The 18,024-nt window shown below is 39.2% G+C and overlaps 1 protein-coding gene across 3 annotated transcripts in view; it reads right to left on the minus strand.

Annotated features, from left to right (window-relative positions):
* Window positions 1-472: 472 nt before the first annotated feature.
* The window catches only part of JHY (junctional cadherin complex regulator), a 67,918-nt gene continuing 50,366 nt past the window's right edge, over window positions 473-18,024 (minus strand). For 2 of the 3 annotated variants that reach the window (XM_045555777.1, XM_045555776.1), the window contains exons 6-9: window positions 11,065-11,359; window positions 3,334-3,414; window positions 2,419-2,547; window positions 473-953 (exon numbers count right to left, since the gene is read on the minus strand). In XM_045555777.1, coding sequence (XP_045411733.1) covers window positions 756-953; window positions 2,419-2,547; window positions 3,334-3,414; window positions 11,065-11,359 — 703 coding nt within the window. In that variant the 3' untranslated portion in view covers window positions 473-755. Of the gene's footprint in view, window positions 954-2,418; window positions 2,548-3,333; window positions 3,415-11,064; window positions 11,360-16,266; window positions 16,299-18,024 lie in introns of those variants that run through there. The other variant, XM_045555778.1, reaches the window with a different exon arrangement.

The raw sequence follows: 18,024 nt of genomic DNA on the forward strand, positions 1-18,024 counted from the left end.
AAAACACACATTTGACAATATTTTAAGATATTTGTGATGGCAAGATGCACAGAAAATTTATATACTTGGAGTAAGTAGCTTTGATAAAGTATGTCTCTCAAAGTTGCCTAAGTTAGGCATTTCTGGACTTGTTGGAGGATTTCTAATTAATGCTTTGATGGTCTGTTAGAACAACATTGGGATTTGTTCTGCTTTAGTAGGTTCATCAGATATACCTTCATTTCATTCAATTTTATATGAAAACTATTTGCTAAACTTAGAGATTTTGGTAATTTTTTGAAGTATTATCTTGAAATTTACTGGTGATTAGTCCAATTCAGTTCATTTTAGAAGAAACTGAAGTGTTCATACTTTTTTTTTCCTTATTAAGAAGGTAAGAGAGAAACACAAGTAGATAAATTCATTTCTAAGTAATTTCAAGATGTTCATTATGCTAAGGGAGGGTAGAGATAGTTTAAGAAATCAGAAGATCCAATATAAAACCAAAGGCTTTATTCTCTAGTTCTTATTCAAGCCCAAATTCTAATTGATTTGAAAATAAATAATTGAAAATTTTTTCTTCCTAGAAAGTAAAATATGGCACTAAAATCTGATCAGGCCCCATATTTTAAATCCTGCAAAAAGCAAACATGGACTGCAGTTAGATGAAACCGATAGGAATGATAGGTCATCACTCCCAATGCAGACAGGTTGGCTGGAGTTTCTTTTCTCCATGTCCATTCCTGGAGCACTTTTGCTCTCCTACCTAAGACTGTCTATACAATGTGAAGGACTTTGAAAGCAGCCACAGCCTGTTTTTCCCTTTCGTGTCTGCTCTGCAGTATTTCCAGCAGTGAGATTTCAGGTAAACTTTCTTCTTTTCCAGAATAGGTTGGATTTTTTTTTTCCTTTGATGTTTGATCAGTCAGATTTGATGATTTGGGTTTTGGGATGGTCTTAGCATATTCCAAAGCCTAAAAGCATATAGATGACATATTATTTCAAATGAGAAGTGAGCCTAGATCCCTTAAATTAAATCTAGTCTTAGGAAATGTTTATTTATAATATAAATGGAGACTATTGCTACAGTAACCTACTAAAATGTGGGTGAAAATGGAGATCAAATGGAAAATGCAAATAATGCAATATAACGCACAGTTTAAACAAAATAATTTAGCCACAAAATGATGTGTTGTTGGCGGGGGTGGGGGGGTGGGGGGGAAGAGTTGAAGAATGATACCTACAGTTGTGTCCTCTGGATGCCTTCTTCATAAAACTGAGTTTCTTTCAAGTGTTTGGAATAGATTTCTCATGCATTTAATCTATTTTGTTTCTGACAGTTTTATTAAAGCCAAACATCTGTTTACGGAGATATTAACAGACCTTTCTATCCCAAGAGGGTTTGTCATAGCTTGAGGCCAAGGACATCACTGTATTTGAGATAAGTTGAGCCCCATTATTACATCAGCTATTCTTGCTCCTAAGCTCTGGAAAGTATTAGAGGCTGAAATTTTTTTCTTTCTTTATTATATCTATAGAAACCTACATGCTGAAAAAAGGCAGTCTTTTTTTCAGTGATGTCAGTTCTGAAAGGCATTACAATAAAAATGAGATCACGAAATATGATTTCTAAATTTGTCTTTATATCAGTTTTGTATTTTAATAAGAGTTCATTGATAGCTGAAATGGGAATGGATAGTATACTTTAGGTCTTGGAAGGGGAAAAACATCTAAAACAGAAAGAAAATCTAGATTTTTCAGTGTGTGTAGGTGAATTCTTTAGGAATTTCTAAATATAGACTTGTTGCCTTGAAGCTCTTCATGAAAAAATAATGGGCTGGAGAAAAAAGAAAAAGTGGCACCATGGAAACTCAATCTCCATAGTACCTATTTCATTCACATCATTACTGATGGTTGGATGACATCTGAGAGGGAGAACATTCTGTATTTCATGAAATCATTTTTCTTCAGTAGAGGAACCTATATAGGGTATGATCCCTATGGAAAAGTGTAGGGGAATGAACTTGAAAGAAACAATGAAGGCCTTTTCTTTGACCTATAAACAGCAAGATGACAGTACTTTCCTTAAAAATTTATTTAATGATACAGAATGAAATTGATAGTTAATTGGGATTGCTAGTTTCTTCTCAGAAACTCCCTTAGTAAATTTTTATGTATGACAAACTTAAAATACTACACTTTGAAGAAAAGATGTGGACACTATAAACTTCAGGAAAAAAAAAAAAGGCCAGCCTTACAGCATTGTGTGTGTGCGTCACCATTGCGTCAATATCTGTGAGTGACGGTAGCTGCGGGAATGGCAGTAGCTAAAACATCTGTGTTCCCAAAACGTGGGGGACTTCTTTTTAAGTTAAGAGGTAACGACATTTCATTTTAATTCTGATCAGAAATGTAAATGCCTTGATGTGAATTTCTTACCTTCTGCCGAGGGATGGAAGATTTACTTTCAATTTTTGCTGTTTGTGGTTTTGACAGAACAGATAGTGTCCTCGTGTTGTACTCCTGAACTTGTTTTGCGTATTCCTTTTGCTGTATTAATCTTTGCATCTGTTCAGAGCAACAAAGTTATGATGAATGACAGGTCAGGCTAGTTCTCTCTGCTATTTAAAGTCACATTGGTTTTAGTGAGCTGGGCGCATTGTTATCAGCAGCACAGCAGAAATGGGATTACCTCTCGTAAGGTGACAGCAGTGAAATGGTTAAGTTAATGCTTCTCTTCAAAATAGTCTCTCCGTGCGGAGGAACATCACTGCAATCACACACCCAGTGTTCCCTTAACAGTGGCTAAATCACATTCAGCCCCTTCTTTGTTGCATTTACCCAATTTATTTTCATTTTTGCTTCCAACTTTGAACTATACTCTCTTTTTATGCCTTGAGTGCAACTGCAGTTAAAACACATTAAATGAAGATCTCCTTTCACTAGAGGAAAGAGAATAAAGTGGATGCACTTTTCAGGGGTTGAAAAACTCTTACCCTAAGTGTCTTCTCTGTAGCCACTCTTCAAAATTATCAAGATAACTCTATCAGGAAAGACCAACAACCACATAACATACACATCTCTTTTCATGTGCACGTGTCCCACTTTTCTGTGCAGGCCCTCAAAACTAACTCAAAGACGGATACATATAACAACATGGGCTAAGCATTTTTATTTTATGGTAAAAGGAGTGTCTGGGTCTCTATTACCAATGCTATTTCAAAAGAGTCTCTATTCTGAGTGAGGCATTTGAATTAGAGCTTAATTCTGGGGGTGCATCCTTATACAGTTTGCTAAAATATTAATAGATGGGCCAAGTCAAGCCTGGAAACACTATATGTACATTTCACTCACTTTGTCTCTGATGGACTCAAAGTCGGGTCCGAGGCCACCAAGCTTCACGTCTCTTTTCTGATAACCTTTCAGCTTGGAACTCTAAAAATGCAATCAGAGAAACAGTTTCTTTTAAGGACTTGTGTGTCTCCCCCAGGTTGTCATAGCCACATAAGGTAAGAAGGAAAATGAAGAATGGAAGCCCGCAAGCACTGCTCGAGAATGGGTGCATTTCCTGACAATTCTTCCATTTTAATGGTAGTCATCCATAATAGTCTCTTTGGTGATTTGTAGCTGGTTAGCTAACATGTTTTGACTTTTCCATTTCTGCAATAAAGAAAACTGTAATTTTGAAAATTATAAATAAAAATGTTCAAGCTAGTGATGTGCTGTTTTGTTGTTAACATTTTTAGCATAACATATTACCACTTTGCCACTGCTGCTGGACAGTTCGCTGAGCCAAATGACTTCCCTGGGAGAAGCAATTTAAATGCATCAGAGAAGCACAGTGCTTCAAAAAGAGAGTGCCCTGTCCAACTAGGTCATAGCATTGCCCGTTACAGATGCTACATAAGGGAAATGAAGGTAGCTTTAAAATTTTGCTATTGATTGATTGATTGGGGGGGGAAGATAATTTTAAAGGGAAAACCAGTATAAGCCATTTATATTATTCAAAAGAGAGTATTTAAGAGTCTTGGCAAGACTCACTAAGAAAGTCATTTTGTTCGGTCAGTGTGATTTTGAATATTTTGAAGGGCATACATCTGACATGGGAGAGCTTAAGATAGTCCCCAAACTGCTACTTTCAAAGTCAAAACTGATGTTTAGACTTGCAACTTGTCTAACCAAATCCTTGTGGGGAAACCAAATCCTTTTTTCTTCCAGTTTGTTAAATAACTGGGTTTCCTTTCTGGGAAGGGTAGGAAAGACAATACAAGAGAGATGGTTCGGATGGCAGTAATTATATTAGTGTATCTAAGTTTACGCTTAAAATGGAGCAAAACTAGCCATATTGAAGAGGCAGCTGTTATGTACTAACTACGGATGATACTACCTGTCTATATGTTAACGACAAGGCACAGGATTTTTATAAATTTTGGAAGCTCCTGTTAATTATTAAGTCCTAAGATATACATCTAATTTGTCCTTTTTTTTCTTTTTTGAGACAGAGTCTTGCTCTGTTGCCCAGGCTGGAATGCAGTGGTGCACACATAGCTCACTATAACCTCGAACTCCTGGGCTCAAATGCTCCTCCCTCCTCAGCCTCTTGAGAATCTAGCCTACAGGTGCATGCCTCCATGCCTGGTTTATTGTATTTTTTTACTATTGTTTCTGTGTAAAGATGGGGTCTCACTATGTTGCCCAGGCTGATCTTGAACTCCTGGGCTCAAGTGTTTCTCCTGCCTCAGCCTCCCAAAGTGCTGGGATTACAGGTGTGAGCTACTGTGCCTGGCCTAATTTGTCCTTTTCTAAGATAGATTAAGCAGAGATAGTCATTTCATCGTATTAGATATAATTACTGCATGCAACTCCCCAATCTTAAAAATCAACCTGTGTATATACCTTGTATATTACAAAACATATCCTACTCATAATGGTCCAGAGTCCTCCCAATTAGCTTCTCCACTGTCATCTCCCACTGTAGATATTTGAATGTCAAATACTCTTTTCCCCATACTCTCCATCACTGAGCTCGGGCCCATGAGTTTGCTGGGGTAGAGGATGTGTCTTGAAAAGCTTTTATTCAGGCTGGCACAGGCTGTTGCCCGTTCCCTTTTTTCTTGCCTCAGATGTGGATGTGATTCCTGGCACTGGAGCTGCAGCTACAGCAGCAATCCTGTAGCCAGGAAAAAATACTGGCTCTGATTTTTTTTTAATAGTCTCCTCCTCAGAGGTAAAGTTCTGATGTTTTGAGCTGTGGAACCACCAGTAAGATAGCAACCATTGACTTGTGGATTAATTGCATGTAAGAAGAATGAACCCATATTTTGGAAATTGCTACAAATGGTAATTATGTTACTTGCAGCTGAAGGCAACAATGCTAACATCTCAGTGCTTCACTGTTGTCATTCATAAGGGCCAATATAATATGCCATTTAGGCAACACTGCTGCACTGCAAGGATTAAAAGTTCTGTTTTAATAGAATTTGCTCCATTAGAATGTTGAACATTTATGGTCAAAACTCTTTCAGTGCATCTAATTCTAAAATGTGAGAGGAGATTTTTTTCTTAAGGAAGTCTTTGGACTAAAATCATTAAAAAATTAACAACATTAAAGTATATGGAAGACATATTGTTCGTTGAAGGGCATTTCAAAATCACAAGTCCCCTTTAAGGAAACAGAAGCCATTACTCAACAAGATCACTAAAGCTGCTTCCCATTCATTTCATCTGACTGTTCATACTTTTGTAAGATTGTCCATATGCTACAAATTATTTTTTCCACTAAGCATTTTAGCCTTACACTGTATTTCCCTGTCACTAAATGTTTTTCCAAAATGTGGTTTTGGAACATTCTACATAATATTCTATTGTCTAGTTATAGCTGGATTGTGTAGCTAATCCTCTAAATGTTGAACATTTGAGATCGCCTAGGGTAAGCATTGTTTGTAGGCTACTCTGATTATTTCTTTGAGATAAGTTAATAGCAGTAGAATTATTGAGACAAAATGAACATCTTTAAGGCCATCAATTAACACTTCCATTAGCAATGGAGCAACAAGATTGCTCTTTTTGTCCAAACCTTGATTACACTGGGTATTACCACATTTTAAAACCTTTACTAATTTTTAATAGGTGAATGAACTCAGATGACTTACACTTTGCAATTGCAAATTTGTTCTTTCTTTCATGCATGCCATCTGTATCATTGTAGTGTAATCACTGAATTACTATTTGCCAAAGAAAACCAATAATGAAAAGGAAGGAAAAAAAGCCCCCGCTCATATCCAAGCCATAAATCCAATTTGTCCAAAGATGATGAGAAAGAAATGATCAGTGCCCACAAATCACATCCTTAGTCTGAAGCAGCTTAACTTTTAATCATGCCACTGACTCACAAAAGACACATTGTGAGGCATGAATAATCGCTCACTGCCCTCCAGCCACAGCTCTCACTATGGCCTCCAATAGACGTCTTGGCTATCACAGAAAAACAGAGCTGAGGGTCTAGCTCACATATCGACATGAAGGGACAGAGTGTGGCCCAGAGGGGCCAGCTCCAAATGCTGTTGATCCCTTTATAGGATGAAGTGCTTACACCAAAGGGACATTTCTCAAGGGATAGTGATGGCTCCTAACGGAGTTTATTCTGGGTGACTGGCAATGAAAAATCCTGGATTTACTTCAGTTTGGCGCAAGTAATCTTGATGTGTTCTCAGCGCTGTGGTTCTGTTTGATGTCTCTCCATCAGGAGTCTTTCTCCCAGCTTCATTGAGATATGACTCACATACCGTAAAATTCACCCGCTTGAAGTACAATTCAGTGGTTTTTCGTATACTCACTAAGTTGTGGAAGCATCACCACAATCCAATTTTAGGACATTTTCATCACCCTAAAAAGAAACTCTGTACCCATTAGCAGTCGCTCCCTTTTCCCCCTCCGACCCCAGCCCTAGGCAACCACTAATCTACTTTCTGTCTCTTCAGAAGTCTTTTGTAGGAAAATAATCCCCAGAATTTACTTTGACTTATTTCTCTTTGGCTGTTACAAAACTAAAAGGTCACAGTAGCACAATGCCAAAAGAAAAAAAAAGAAGTAAATCAACAATGATAGTCTTGTTAGGTCTCCAAACACAGGGGGAACAAAATGGAAAATGCATGCATGCTCTCCACACAGCCCTGCTGGGATTCGCTGCTAGTCTCTGCATGACGTGCACACGGGCTCATGTGGACAGACCCTGGCACTACCTGAGGCTTGTTAAGACCAGCCCAGCCCTCTGCACCGGTGTTCACAGGTGGTCGCTTTGGCAGGTGATGGCACAGGGCTTTCCCGATGGAAGGTTTCTCTCGGTAATCAGTGACAATTCTTCTCAAGCCAGAAGGGCTTCTTATCATAAAGTTGGGACACAGTGTGCCTAACTTGGAAATGACATTGCCTAGTCTCTGAGGACTGGCTTCAGCTCTGAAACGCTGTGCCCTGCTGTGGGGGACACTGCGGAGCTATTCTCCAGAAAATTCCTCAGATGTGTAAATGTGAGAAAGTTACTGAAAAACGGGACAAGAAACAATGCCTGCAATACTGGGGAACAGCAAGTGAAGGAAATTTGCTCTGCAGTTGCTAAACTTAATCCAAATAAACCTCTTCTTAGAAGCAGTCAAGCGGCAATGCCCAGATTGTCTGTGACAACAAACACATGAGTTAATTACTTCAGCTCAACACAGTCCGCTGTCAGAGAACTCCTTACGCAGTTATTTTGCGGTGGGTTGCAACAGATAATTTTCATACTTTTGTCATCCCTTGCACTATGTTAATCTCTCACTGTCTGATGTCTGGATTTAATGGTATGGACAACGCCTAATATTCACAAATCGGTCACAATAGAACTGCCAGGAGAAGAGGAAGGGTGCTTGGGCCTATTGTCTTTACAAATCCTCAAATTTTTAATGCGATTCAGGGCGATTCCCTTGGAAACCACAAGATTTGATGTGACCAGCAAATGGGCACGACCTGGATAATGATTCCCTCTGTCTGGGGCCCCGGCTACCTGCTGTCCCATACAAATGACTCATTTTAGCCTCTGGAAAAGCTTAGAGGACAAAGAGTGCTTCTGTGTATTTGTCAGATGTAGGGTGACGGTGTTGGACTGAGAAAATGGATACGTGTGGATTGTAACATTCCCGATAGAGAGCAGGAAGGGGGGGATTTTCCCAGTTGGAAAGAGAGTTAGGGATGCAATAACTGAAACTCTCCTTCCTCTTCCCTACCCTCCCATGCTCTTAGATTTCTGGTGATGCACACTGTTGCTGGGGTACTTTCCTCTACTTTTCTCAGTAAAACATAAATTCAAATTACTAAAAGAAGAAAGAAGGAAAAGGAAACACATTTAGTTGATGTGTATTCTTTGCTAGGGACTAAGCTAAGATCTTAATAAATTATTGCATTTGATATCACATGAAATCTACAAAAAACAAGAATAATTCTAACTGTGCCTATGAGGAAATCGGGGTTCAGGTGAATTAATAAGAACTTGCCCAAGTCACAGAGATGCCAGGTGACAGAGCTGAGGTGAGAACCGAGGAATGACAGAGTCCATGACTTCCACTAATCCCTGCTGAGTATTGAGTTAAAAGCTTGCTTTTTCGACAACAATCCATAGTTGGCAAGAACCCTAACCCAGAAGGTTCTCTTCTCAGATAGTGTGTCTGAGCTATTCTTTAGGCCCTGGCAATCTATAAACTCCCATGTGAACAGGCTGTCCTCACCTTGAGTGCACTGGTTCCAAAGCTCTGAATACAGGTCCCTATAAAACGTGTGTGATGTCCAGTTTCCTACTCTAGTTTACAAAATCTGTTTGATTTATGAAATACCCGAAAACAGTCTAATAGTATCTTAAAGCCTAACTACCATATGATGATGCTTCTATGGAAAAAGAAGTTACCTGGATTCAAGAAACACATTCTTCCTTCCTTACAGTGGAACCAGGGACTCTCCCAGCTCCGAGCTGCTAGTAGCAGTTTCCACGGCCTGGACAGGGATTTAGGGACCCAGCAGAAGGGAGGATGCGAGGGAGTGGAGTTAGAACAAGGAGTTCAGAGAGCCCTTGGGGGTGAAGGGGTCCGTGAAGGAGCTGCGGTAAGGACTCCAGGGTTGTGGGTGAGCAGAAGGCCTGGGGTTTGCAGGGGGGCTCCAAGGCGGGAGCTGCAGAAGTGGGCTAGGGTCGTCGCTCAGCCTTGAGCCTTCCTCCTTTTCTTCTCTTTAATATCACCTGAGACCTGTTCTAGGCCAGCTTCCCCTTCTTCTCCTTGAGGCTCCCCCGTTTTCTTTTCTCTAAAGGCCCCATGGGAGGGTACTCTGACTTCACAGTCCTGTAACTTGGATGTCTTGCCTACACATCGCAGCCAGACTGGCCTTTCTAAAATACAAATCTGCCCGTGCTCAGAATTCTTCAATGGCTCCCCTCTGGCCTATAGAATAAAGTCCTTCTTTGAATGGCAAACAAGACCCTCTAAGACCTAGTCCCTCCCTAGCTCTCTGCTCAACCTCTCAACACTCCATGCCTTCCAGGTTCAGGCACAGTGACACAAAATGCTTCCCTTCCCAGCAAGTGTCATGTTGTCACAGCTTCCGAACCTTTGCTCATGCATCCCCCTGCCTGAAATGCTCTTTCAGTCTTTCTTCTTTGCCAACTCTCTACCATCCTCAAAGACTCAGCTCGGAATTCTCTCCCAAAGTTTTGTTTGGCTCCTGGGTTAGTTAGGATATGTGTTCTTTTTTATGTTCCTCTGTGTCCCTCAAGCATGCCTACTTTCATTTTTTTTTTTTTTTTCTGAGACAGAGTCTCACTCTGTTGCCCAGGCTAGAGTGCCATGGCATCAGCCTAGCTCACAGCAACCTCAAGCTCCTGGGCTCAGTCGATCCTCCTGCCTCAGCCTCCCGAGTAGCTGGGACTACAGGCATGTGCCACTATGCCCGGCTAATTTTTTCTATATATATTTTTAGTTGTCCATATAATTTCTTTCTATTTTTAGTAGAGACGGGGTCTTGCTCTTGCTCAGGCTGGTCTCGAACTCCTGACCTCGAGCGATCCTCCTGCCTCAGCCTCCCAGAGTGCTAGGATTACAGGCGTGAGCCACTGTGCCCAGCCCCTACTTTCTTTCTTTCTTTTTTTTTTTTTGGCTTGCTACATTTTACTGAAGCGTTCACATGATATCTGTCGTCCCCAGTTTAATGTAATTGTAAGCTTCTCTGGGGAAGGGCCATGGCTCATTCATCTTTACATTCCAGCACCTACCAAGCTCCTAGTAGGAATTCAACAAATATATATTGAATTGGACTAAGGAATGATCTGCTTAATTCCTCCAACACGGCCTTAGAGAGGACCCCCTTCTGGACTCAGGTGCTCACCCTCCCAGCCCTGGGAGTGCTGTCTGCCGAGGGCTCACAGATGAGTCCCTCCCCAAGAACTGCTCTCAGCCAGTGGAGCTGCTGTGCTCAGTCACCACCCATCCCCAGGGGGGTCACTGCCCAATGGCTGGCTGGCGTCGGGGAACAAAAGCCTGGGCCATTTGCCTTGGAAGGGCCATCCCAGCCTCAGAACCCTGAGAGCCCTGGCCGAGGCTTCTGCTGTGCCTGTCTTTCTCCCTGTGCCCAGCCCTGCTTCCCTCACCCTGTTACAGGGGCTTCGCTCACTCAACCCCCCTTTCTCTTCACTTCAGATATGGGAACGTACCTGGGGAGACTCAGGTTAGAGTAGGGCTTGGGGTGGGGAGTGGAAGTTTCTTTGAGAAAGTGAAGTTTAAGCTGGGGATGAAGGAGGATTATTGATTCTGTAAATGTAGACCCTTCCCTGAGATGACTTGAAAAGGAGGTTGGAATGGACATCCCTGGCAGCAACAACTTCTAGAAAGAAGGGGAAGGAAATCCAGGGAGCAGCAGGGTCTGGAGTGAAGACGTTCCTCGGGGCCACCCGTTGTGGCAGCAGCTCAGTAATGACCATTCCCATTCCAGGGCCATAATTAGGGGAATGAAAACCAAGGTCCTTCGGTCTTACCAAAATTGAAAGGTTACTTGGTAAAATGATGCTTTTATTACCTTAATGCCGCTCATTTTCCTATGTTTTTTTCCTTTTTCCAGTTGAAACAGATAACCTTCAGAATTGCTACGACTAATTTTCATTTGGTTTCTTTGGCTTCTCTCTGAACTGAGTTGGGATTCGCTTTCTACCCTTGACAGTATAGGGGGGAGTGTGATGCCGGACGAGGCCCCTGCCCCGGGCTGCACCTCCGTCAGCTGCACCAGGGCTTGCTGATGCTGCTCCATTATCTGAGCGAGTCGCGCGTCTGGAGAAGCTCGGACAGGCTGGCTCTCAGAGGCAGAATGGAATTTCCTTAATGAAAAGAAAAAGCACAAATCTATTAATAAAACCCAGATACATAAGATCTTTAGTGTAAAAGTCTTTATGAACCATTAATTTGATGTATTTATCATTCCCAAATCAAATTAATGACCTTTAGCTTAATCTTTTCATGAATACATTCATTACTTATTTATCTTAAAAACTATCTTCTTTTTTCTTTAGGACATTCTTGCTCCTATTTAGAACTTTATTGCATTCAGAATAGGAAAAACACTATTTTGAAAAGCTAAAAACCTTCTAAAATATCTATGAAATATCTAGCAATGTTGGATTAAATCAAATAAACATCCTTTAAATAGATAGTTGAATTTCTAAGACAGGCGAGAATCTCCAAGGACCAAAAACAAAAAAGTAGTTCAAACCAAAGTAGATTTTGGATTAGCTGAAGCTATGGATTTCTTTGTGGAAGTTTTGGGTCTAAGACTTGAGTTTTAACAGTGAACACTGGTGCAGGATATGTGAGATACTGGCCCCACGTGAGGCAGGGAATCAGACTGAGATCCCTGCATAAAGACTGTAACTCTTGAAGGGCCACATCCTCAATAAAATGGTGGAGTAATTAAAAACCCACTTATCAGCCTCGAGAAACAACAAAGCAAGCCTGTCTCTCTTGGTCTGGGCTCTGAATAGGAAAAAAACTTGTATGAATTTCTATGGGACAATATTTGGGGTTCACGTTTACATTACCCATATAATCATGGAAATCCAACACTAAGAAATTAACATGAAAATGATTGTGGATGAGATACACTTCTGTAGTATCTGGCAGAAGCAAATATAAAACTTCTCTGGAGGGAAACACTCCTGCCCAAGCCTTCCTAGGTTTCTAAAGATACGGTAGCTAAACATAAGTTCACAATCCAAAATCCTAGCACATATGAGGAAATAACCTACCAAGTACGAAAGTCAGCAGACATACATGTACACACATGCAAATAGCAGTAAGAGACTTCTAAGAACTTCAGATAATAGAATATTAGGTAGTATTTATAAAGTATGTTTAAAATGATTAAAGACATAAAAGAAGAAATAAAAGTCCTAAGAAACATATTTTGAAAAACTATACTTTGCAAAAAGAAAAGAGATTTTAATCAGAACCAAACAGAAATTCTAGACATGAAAAATATCACTATTGACATTTAAAACTCATTAAAGAGCATATTGGATGCAGCTGAAGGGGAAGTTATTGCACTAGAAAACTTATCTGAGGAGATTTCTCAGAAAGAAGCGCCAAGAGATAAAAGATGGAACATAACAAACACAGTTAAAAAGGCATAAAGTCTAGGATAAAAGAATCTAATACATATATATTTGGCATTCCTGGAGGAGAAAATAGAGCAAATTTGGGAAACATGATATTCAAAAGGAAAACAGGTGATCATTTTCCAGAATTTATGAAAGAGATGAATCCTCAGATATAGGAACCATGGAAGAGTCTAAAGCAAATTTAAAAATTCCGTACCTAGACATATCACAGTGAAGCTTCAGAACACCCAAAAGAGAGGACAGATTTGAAAAACCATTAAGAGGAAAAAAAAGACAAATTAAAAACAAAAGGAATGATAATTGTATTGACAAAAGATTTTTCAAAGCAACAAAGAAACCAGGAGATACAAAAATAATGATTTCAAAAAATTGAATTCTTTACCAGGATGAACTATCATTCAAAATAGAGAGTAAAGAAAAGAAACTTCCAGATAAATTTATCAGTAACACATACTTGTTAAAACAACTTCTAAATGATCTACTTCATGAAGAAAGGGTTAAATACAAGAAAGAATGTAAGCCAAAGACATTAATAAACAATTAGCTAAATCTAAAACAGCATTAACTCTGTACAACAACAATAAAAGTAGTGACTAATTTTGAAGATATTAGGTGCTGAACAAGTTGCTGACAAAGCAATATGTATGACAGGGTGATTGGAATAAAACAATCTAATAATTTTGAACATGTTCTGAAGGAGAATAGAAATATTAATTTAATGCTACACTATTTAAGCATGTAAGTTTGAAAAGAAGAATAATAAGATAATATATACTTGCAAATCAGTAGAAGGGCAAAGTAACAAAGAAAATCAGTTCACTAGAACATATAAAAGAAAGAGAGAAGCATAGAAAATGCAGAATGATTAGAAAAAGCAAATTAAGATGGTAGAAATAAATCCAAATGTATGAGTAGATAAATGTAAGTAGTTTCAAGTCACTAGTTAAAAGTGAGTTTAAGACTGAATAGGGAAACCAAATCCAACATACTGTTTCAAAGAGACAGACCTGAAACAAAAGAAGATTGAAAAGTTTAAAGATGATAGGAAAAATATACCAGTCTCAATACTAATTAAAAGAAAGCTGGTGTAGCTATATTAATATCTGACACCATAAACCTTAAGCAAGAAGCATTATTAGGAACAAAATATCTATTATTATACATCATGATTAAAGCCAGGAAGATGTATCAATTATAAATTTGCAACTACCTAATAATATAACTTCAAAATACATAACGCAAAAATTGACAGTTGTGAGGCAAAATTGACAATTCTTAAACATAGAGAGATTCCAATTTACCAGTTTTAGTTCCTGAGACATCAAACAGAAAAATCTAATTGTGCTATAAAAGATTGAAATGATGGGCCGGGCGTGGTGGCTCACGCCTGTAATCCTAGCACTCTGGGAGGCCGAGGCGGGTGTATTGCTCGAGGTCAGGAGTTCGAGACCAGCCTGAGCAAGAGCGAGACCCCGGTCTCTACTAAAAATAGAAAGAAATTACCTGGCCAACTAAAAATATATATAGAAAAAATTAGCCAGGCATGGTGGCGCATGCCTATAGTCCCAGCTACTCAGGAGGCTGAGGCAGGAGGATCGCTTAAGCCCAGGAGTTTGAGGTTGCTGTGAGCTAGGCTGATGCCACAGCACTCACTCTAGCCCAGGCAACAAAGTGAGACTCTGTCTCAAAAAAAAAAAAAAAGAAATGATGTATTTAACAAGCTTACCCTAATGTAAGTGTGTATTGAATGATATACCCAACAACTGCAGAATACACATTCTTTTCAAACAAATGAGGAACATTTGGGAACACTGACCAAATATTAGTCCAAAAAGCAAGTATCAAAAAACATCAAAGAATTGATATTATAGGGATTATGTCCTCTGACTATAACATAATTTTATTGGATATATAAAATAAAAATATCTTCAATAACCTTTTATGTTTTGAAATTTGTAAACATACTTCCAAATAAGTGATGATCCAAAAAGGAACTCATAATGGAAATTAGAAAATACTTAGAACTAAACAATAATGAAAAACCTACATTTTAAAACCTACAGGATGCGGGGGGAGGGGATGGGTGTATACATACATAATGAGTGCAATGCGCACCATCTGGGGGATGGACACACTTGAAGCTCTGACGGGGCGGGACAAGGGCAATATACGTAACCTAAACTTATGTACCCCCATAATATGCTGAAATAATAATAAATAAAATAAAAAAATAATAAAACCTACAGGATGCAACTAAAAGTGTACTTAGAGGGAAATTTGTAAATTAAAATTATATTGGAGAAGAAGAAGGACTTAGAAATAATGAGCTAAGCATTTAAAAGAGAAGTTAAGGGGAAAAACAGCAAGAGTAAACCAAAGGAATGTCAAAGGAAGGAAGTAAATATAAGAACAGGAGGGCAGAATAGACTCCTACTCTGAAAAAGGAATTTCTATTTCTTGTCGTGGTCCTTACCAAATGGAAGGCACGCACACTAACCTGTAGCCAGGCGTCCTACAACCAGCTACAAGCAGCTGGTTACCACGTGATGGTTTGCATATTCAAGAAATAAAATAAAAATTTAAAAAGATGAGAAAAAAGAAAATCCTAACATTGAATACAAACAGAAACAAATGAACACAGTTGTATATCAAACTGATACTTCCACCCAGAGAATTCATTCATTGATTTTATTAATTCAAGAAGTAACTTTGGATCAGTGTAGTTTGGTTGTACACCTTTAGGAGGATATAGAGGGAGAAAAAGAATGGTAAGGAAATCTTTACTTAGAATATTGTTTTGGTATGGTATTGGTATTGCAATTCTAAAACTATTTGTATGTGTATTGTAGGATGGAGCAAATGAGTAAACATATTGATGTTTTGGGGAACCAGGGTTTCCACTGTGAGGAAAAAGGAGATAAAAATATGGAATAGGGGAAGCATGAGGAAGAACCCAGTCGTGTTGGACTTGAAGTATCTGTGTGACCCCATGAGTACAAAGAAATAGGTAAGGTATAGGTAGGTACAGATATTGATACAGGTGCAGGTTTAGGTACAGGTACTTCCTAGCTCCAACTGCTAAGAGGGCCAGAAGCAATGACACTCTAGTGCCAATGACTACACATAGCTCTCAAATCTTGGTTTCTAAATTCCATTCCTCACTAAAAAGAATAAAGTCTCCTTGGAGAAATGAATTCCTCCACGTATGTTCAGAGAAAGTCCAAGGTGAGCCCAGAGCATATTACTATGCTGGAAAGCCAAGAAGTGCTCAAAGACAAAAGGTGTTATGTCAAAAGGACATACAGGCTAGAGCGAAGGGGCTCCCACTGCTCAAATCCAAGAGAATTAGAACATACACAGTATAATGATGGTAATAGACTTTAATGTGTTTTCAGAAAAGGAGATCCATGAGTCCATAGTGATACTAAAAAGAGAGAGAGAGAAAGAGAACGAGGAGAAACAAGAGGAAAAGTTTTTATTTCAACAGAAAACCATGTAATGAATGTAGAAGTATTGATAAAATTACAAAATTACCCTGTAGTCCCAGTTACTCGAGAGGCTGAGGCAGGAGGATCGCTTGAGCCCAGGAGTTTGAGGTTATAATGACACCACTGCACTCTAGCCCGGGCAACAGAGCGAGACCCTGTCTCAAAAAAAAAAAAAAGAATTATAATTTTGCAACCCCCAATGTAAGGAATAATTTAGATGAGGATTGTCAGTGGATGCTAAAACTTGCACAAAAAGTATTGATAATAACATATTTATATTGTCTCAAATATTAATCATTAATTACAAGGGGAAAACAGGGGATCATGCCTGTAATCCCAGAACTTTGGGAGGCTGAGGTGGAAGGATTGCTTGAGGCCAGGAGCTCGAGACCAGCCTGAACAACATAGCGAGACCGCAGACTCTACCAAAAAAAAAAAATAGCTGAGTGTAGTGGTTTGCGCCTGTAGTCCCAGCTACTCGGGAGGCTGAGGCAGGAGGATTGCTTGAGTCCATGAGTTCGAGGCTGCAGTGAGCTATGATATTAATAGCACCACTGCATACCAGCCTGAGAGACAGAGCAAGACTCTGTCCCGAAAAGAAAAGAAAAAGAATATATAATGTAACATTATGTTGTAAACCTCAAATATACACAATAAAATGAAAAAATAAATAAAAAGGGAAAACATACTTTTACAATGCAGGAATCTGGTCGTCATTTCCTTAACCAAGAGGTCTAACTCAGCGTCACCAATAATATGACAATCTGACAGTATGTGCTTCTTGCTATAATGCAATAAAAACCACACCAAATCACCTACGCAATATTCTTGCCAAAAATGTTTAACCTAAATAATACTGTGAGAAAACAACCAGATAAAAACAACCAGGTGGCTTCCATGTGAATTAAACAAGCATCAGAAGAGAAATCATCTCTAAGTTTGCCTTTCTTTGCTGTCACGACATAAAAGGGAACCATTTCTACACCATATTGTTACATGTGATGGAAAATGGATTCTTTTTGACAATCACAAGTGTTCAGCAGAATGGTTGGATAAAGATGAAGTGCTGAAACACAGTCCAAAACTGAGTATTCATCAAGAAAAGCTAATGGTGTCTATTTGGTGTCTGTTTGGAGGTCCAGCACTGGTGTTATCCACTACAGCTTCACGAAACCTGGTCAGTCAATTACAGCAGATGTCTACTGCAACCAGTTGAACGAAATGATGAGGATGCTTGCAATTAAGCAGCTGAGATTGGTTCACAGAAACAGGCCAATCCTCTTGCAAGACATCACTCAACCACAAGTTGCACAAACAACGCTGCTCAAACTACAGAGGCTGGACTTGGAAACTCTCTGTTATCGACCATATTCACCAGATCTTGCACCAACTGGCTACCACCTCTTCCAGGCTTTGGAACACTTCTTGCAACGAAAAATATTCAATTCACAACAAGCTATGGAGAACGCTTTTTGCAATTTCATTGTGATTTGCTCTCTAGGCTTCTTTGTTGCTGGCATAAACAAGCTACTGTTAGGATGGCAAAACTGTGTCGATAGTTTAGGTGTATAGTTTGACTAACCTTACTGCTTCTTGTTTGAGATATAATAAAACTACTCGTTTGATTCCGAATCAGACATTTCATATTTAATGACCTAAATAGATAAAGGACTACAGTTGTTCATTGTAGATTTTTTTCTCCCAAGTTTTATTAATACTAGGTGTGAACATCTTCAAAAATGAAAAGGTGGTAGTAGAAAAAACATGGCAGAATAAACATGTGATTTAACACCCAAGGCAAATTAAAATTATATAAAGACATTTTAAAGAGACACAAACCCACAAGGATAACAAAAACAGAAGAGAGGGGAAGAAAAGGAA

The sequence above is a fragment of the Lemur catta genome, chromosome 7, assembly GCF_020740605.2.
Source record: "Lemur catta isolate mLemCat1 chromosome 7, mLemCat1.pri, whole genome shotgun sequence".
In the NCBI taxonomy this organism is placed as follows: domain Eukaryota; kingdom Metazoa; phylum Chordata; class Mammalia; order Primates; family Lemuridae; genus Lemur; species Lemur catta.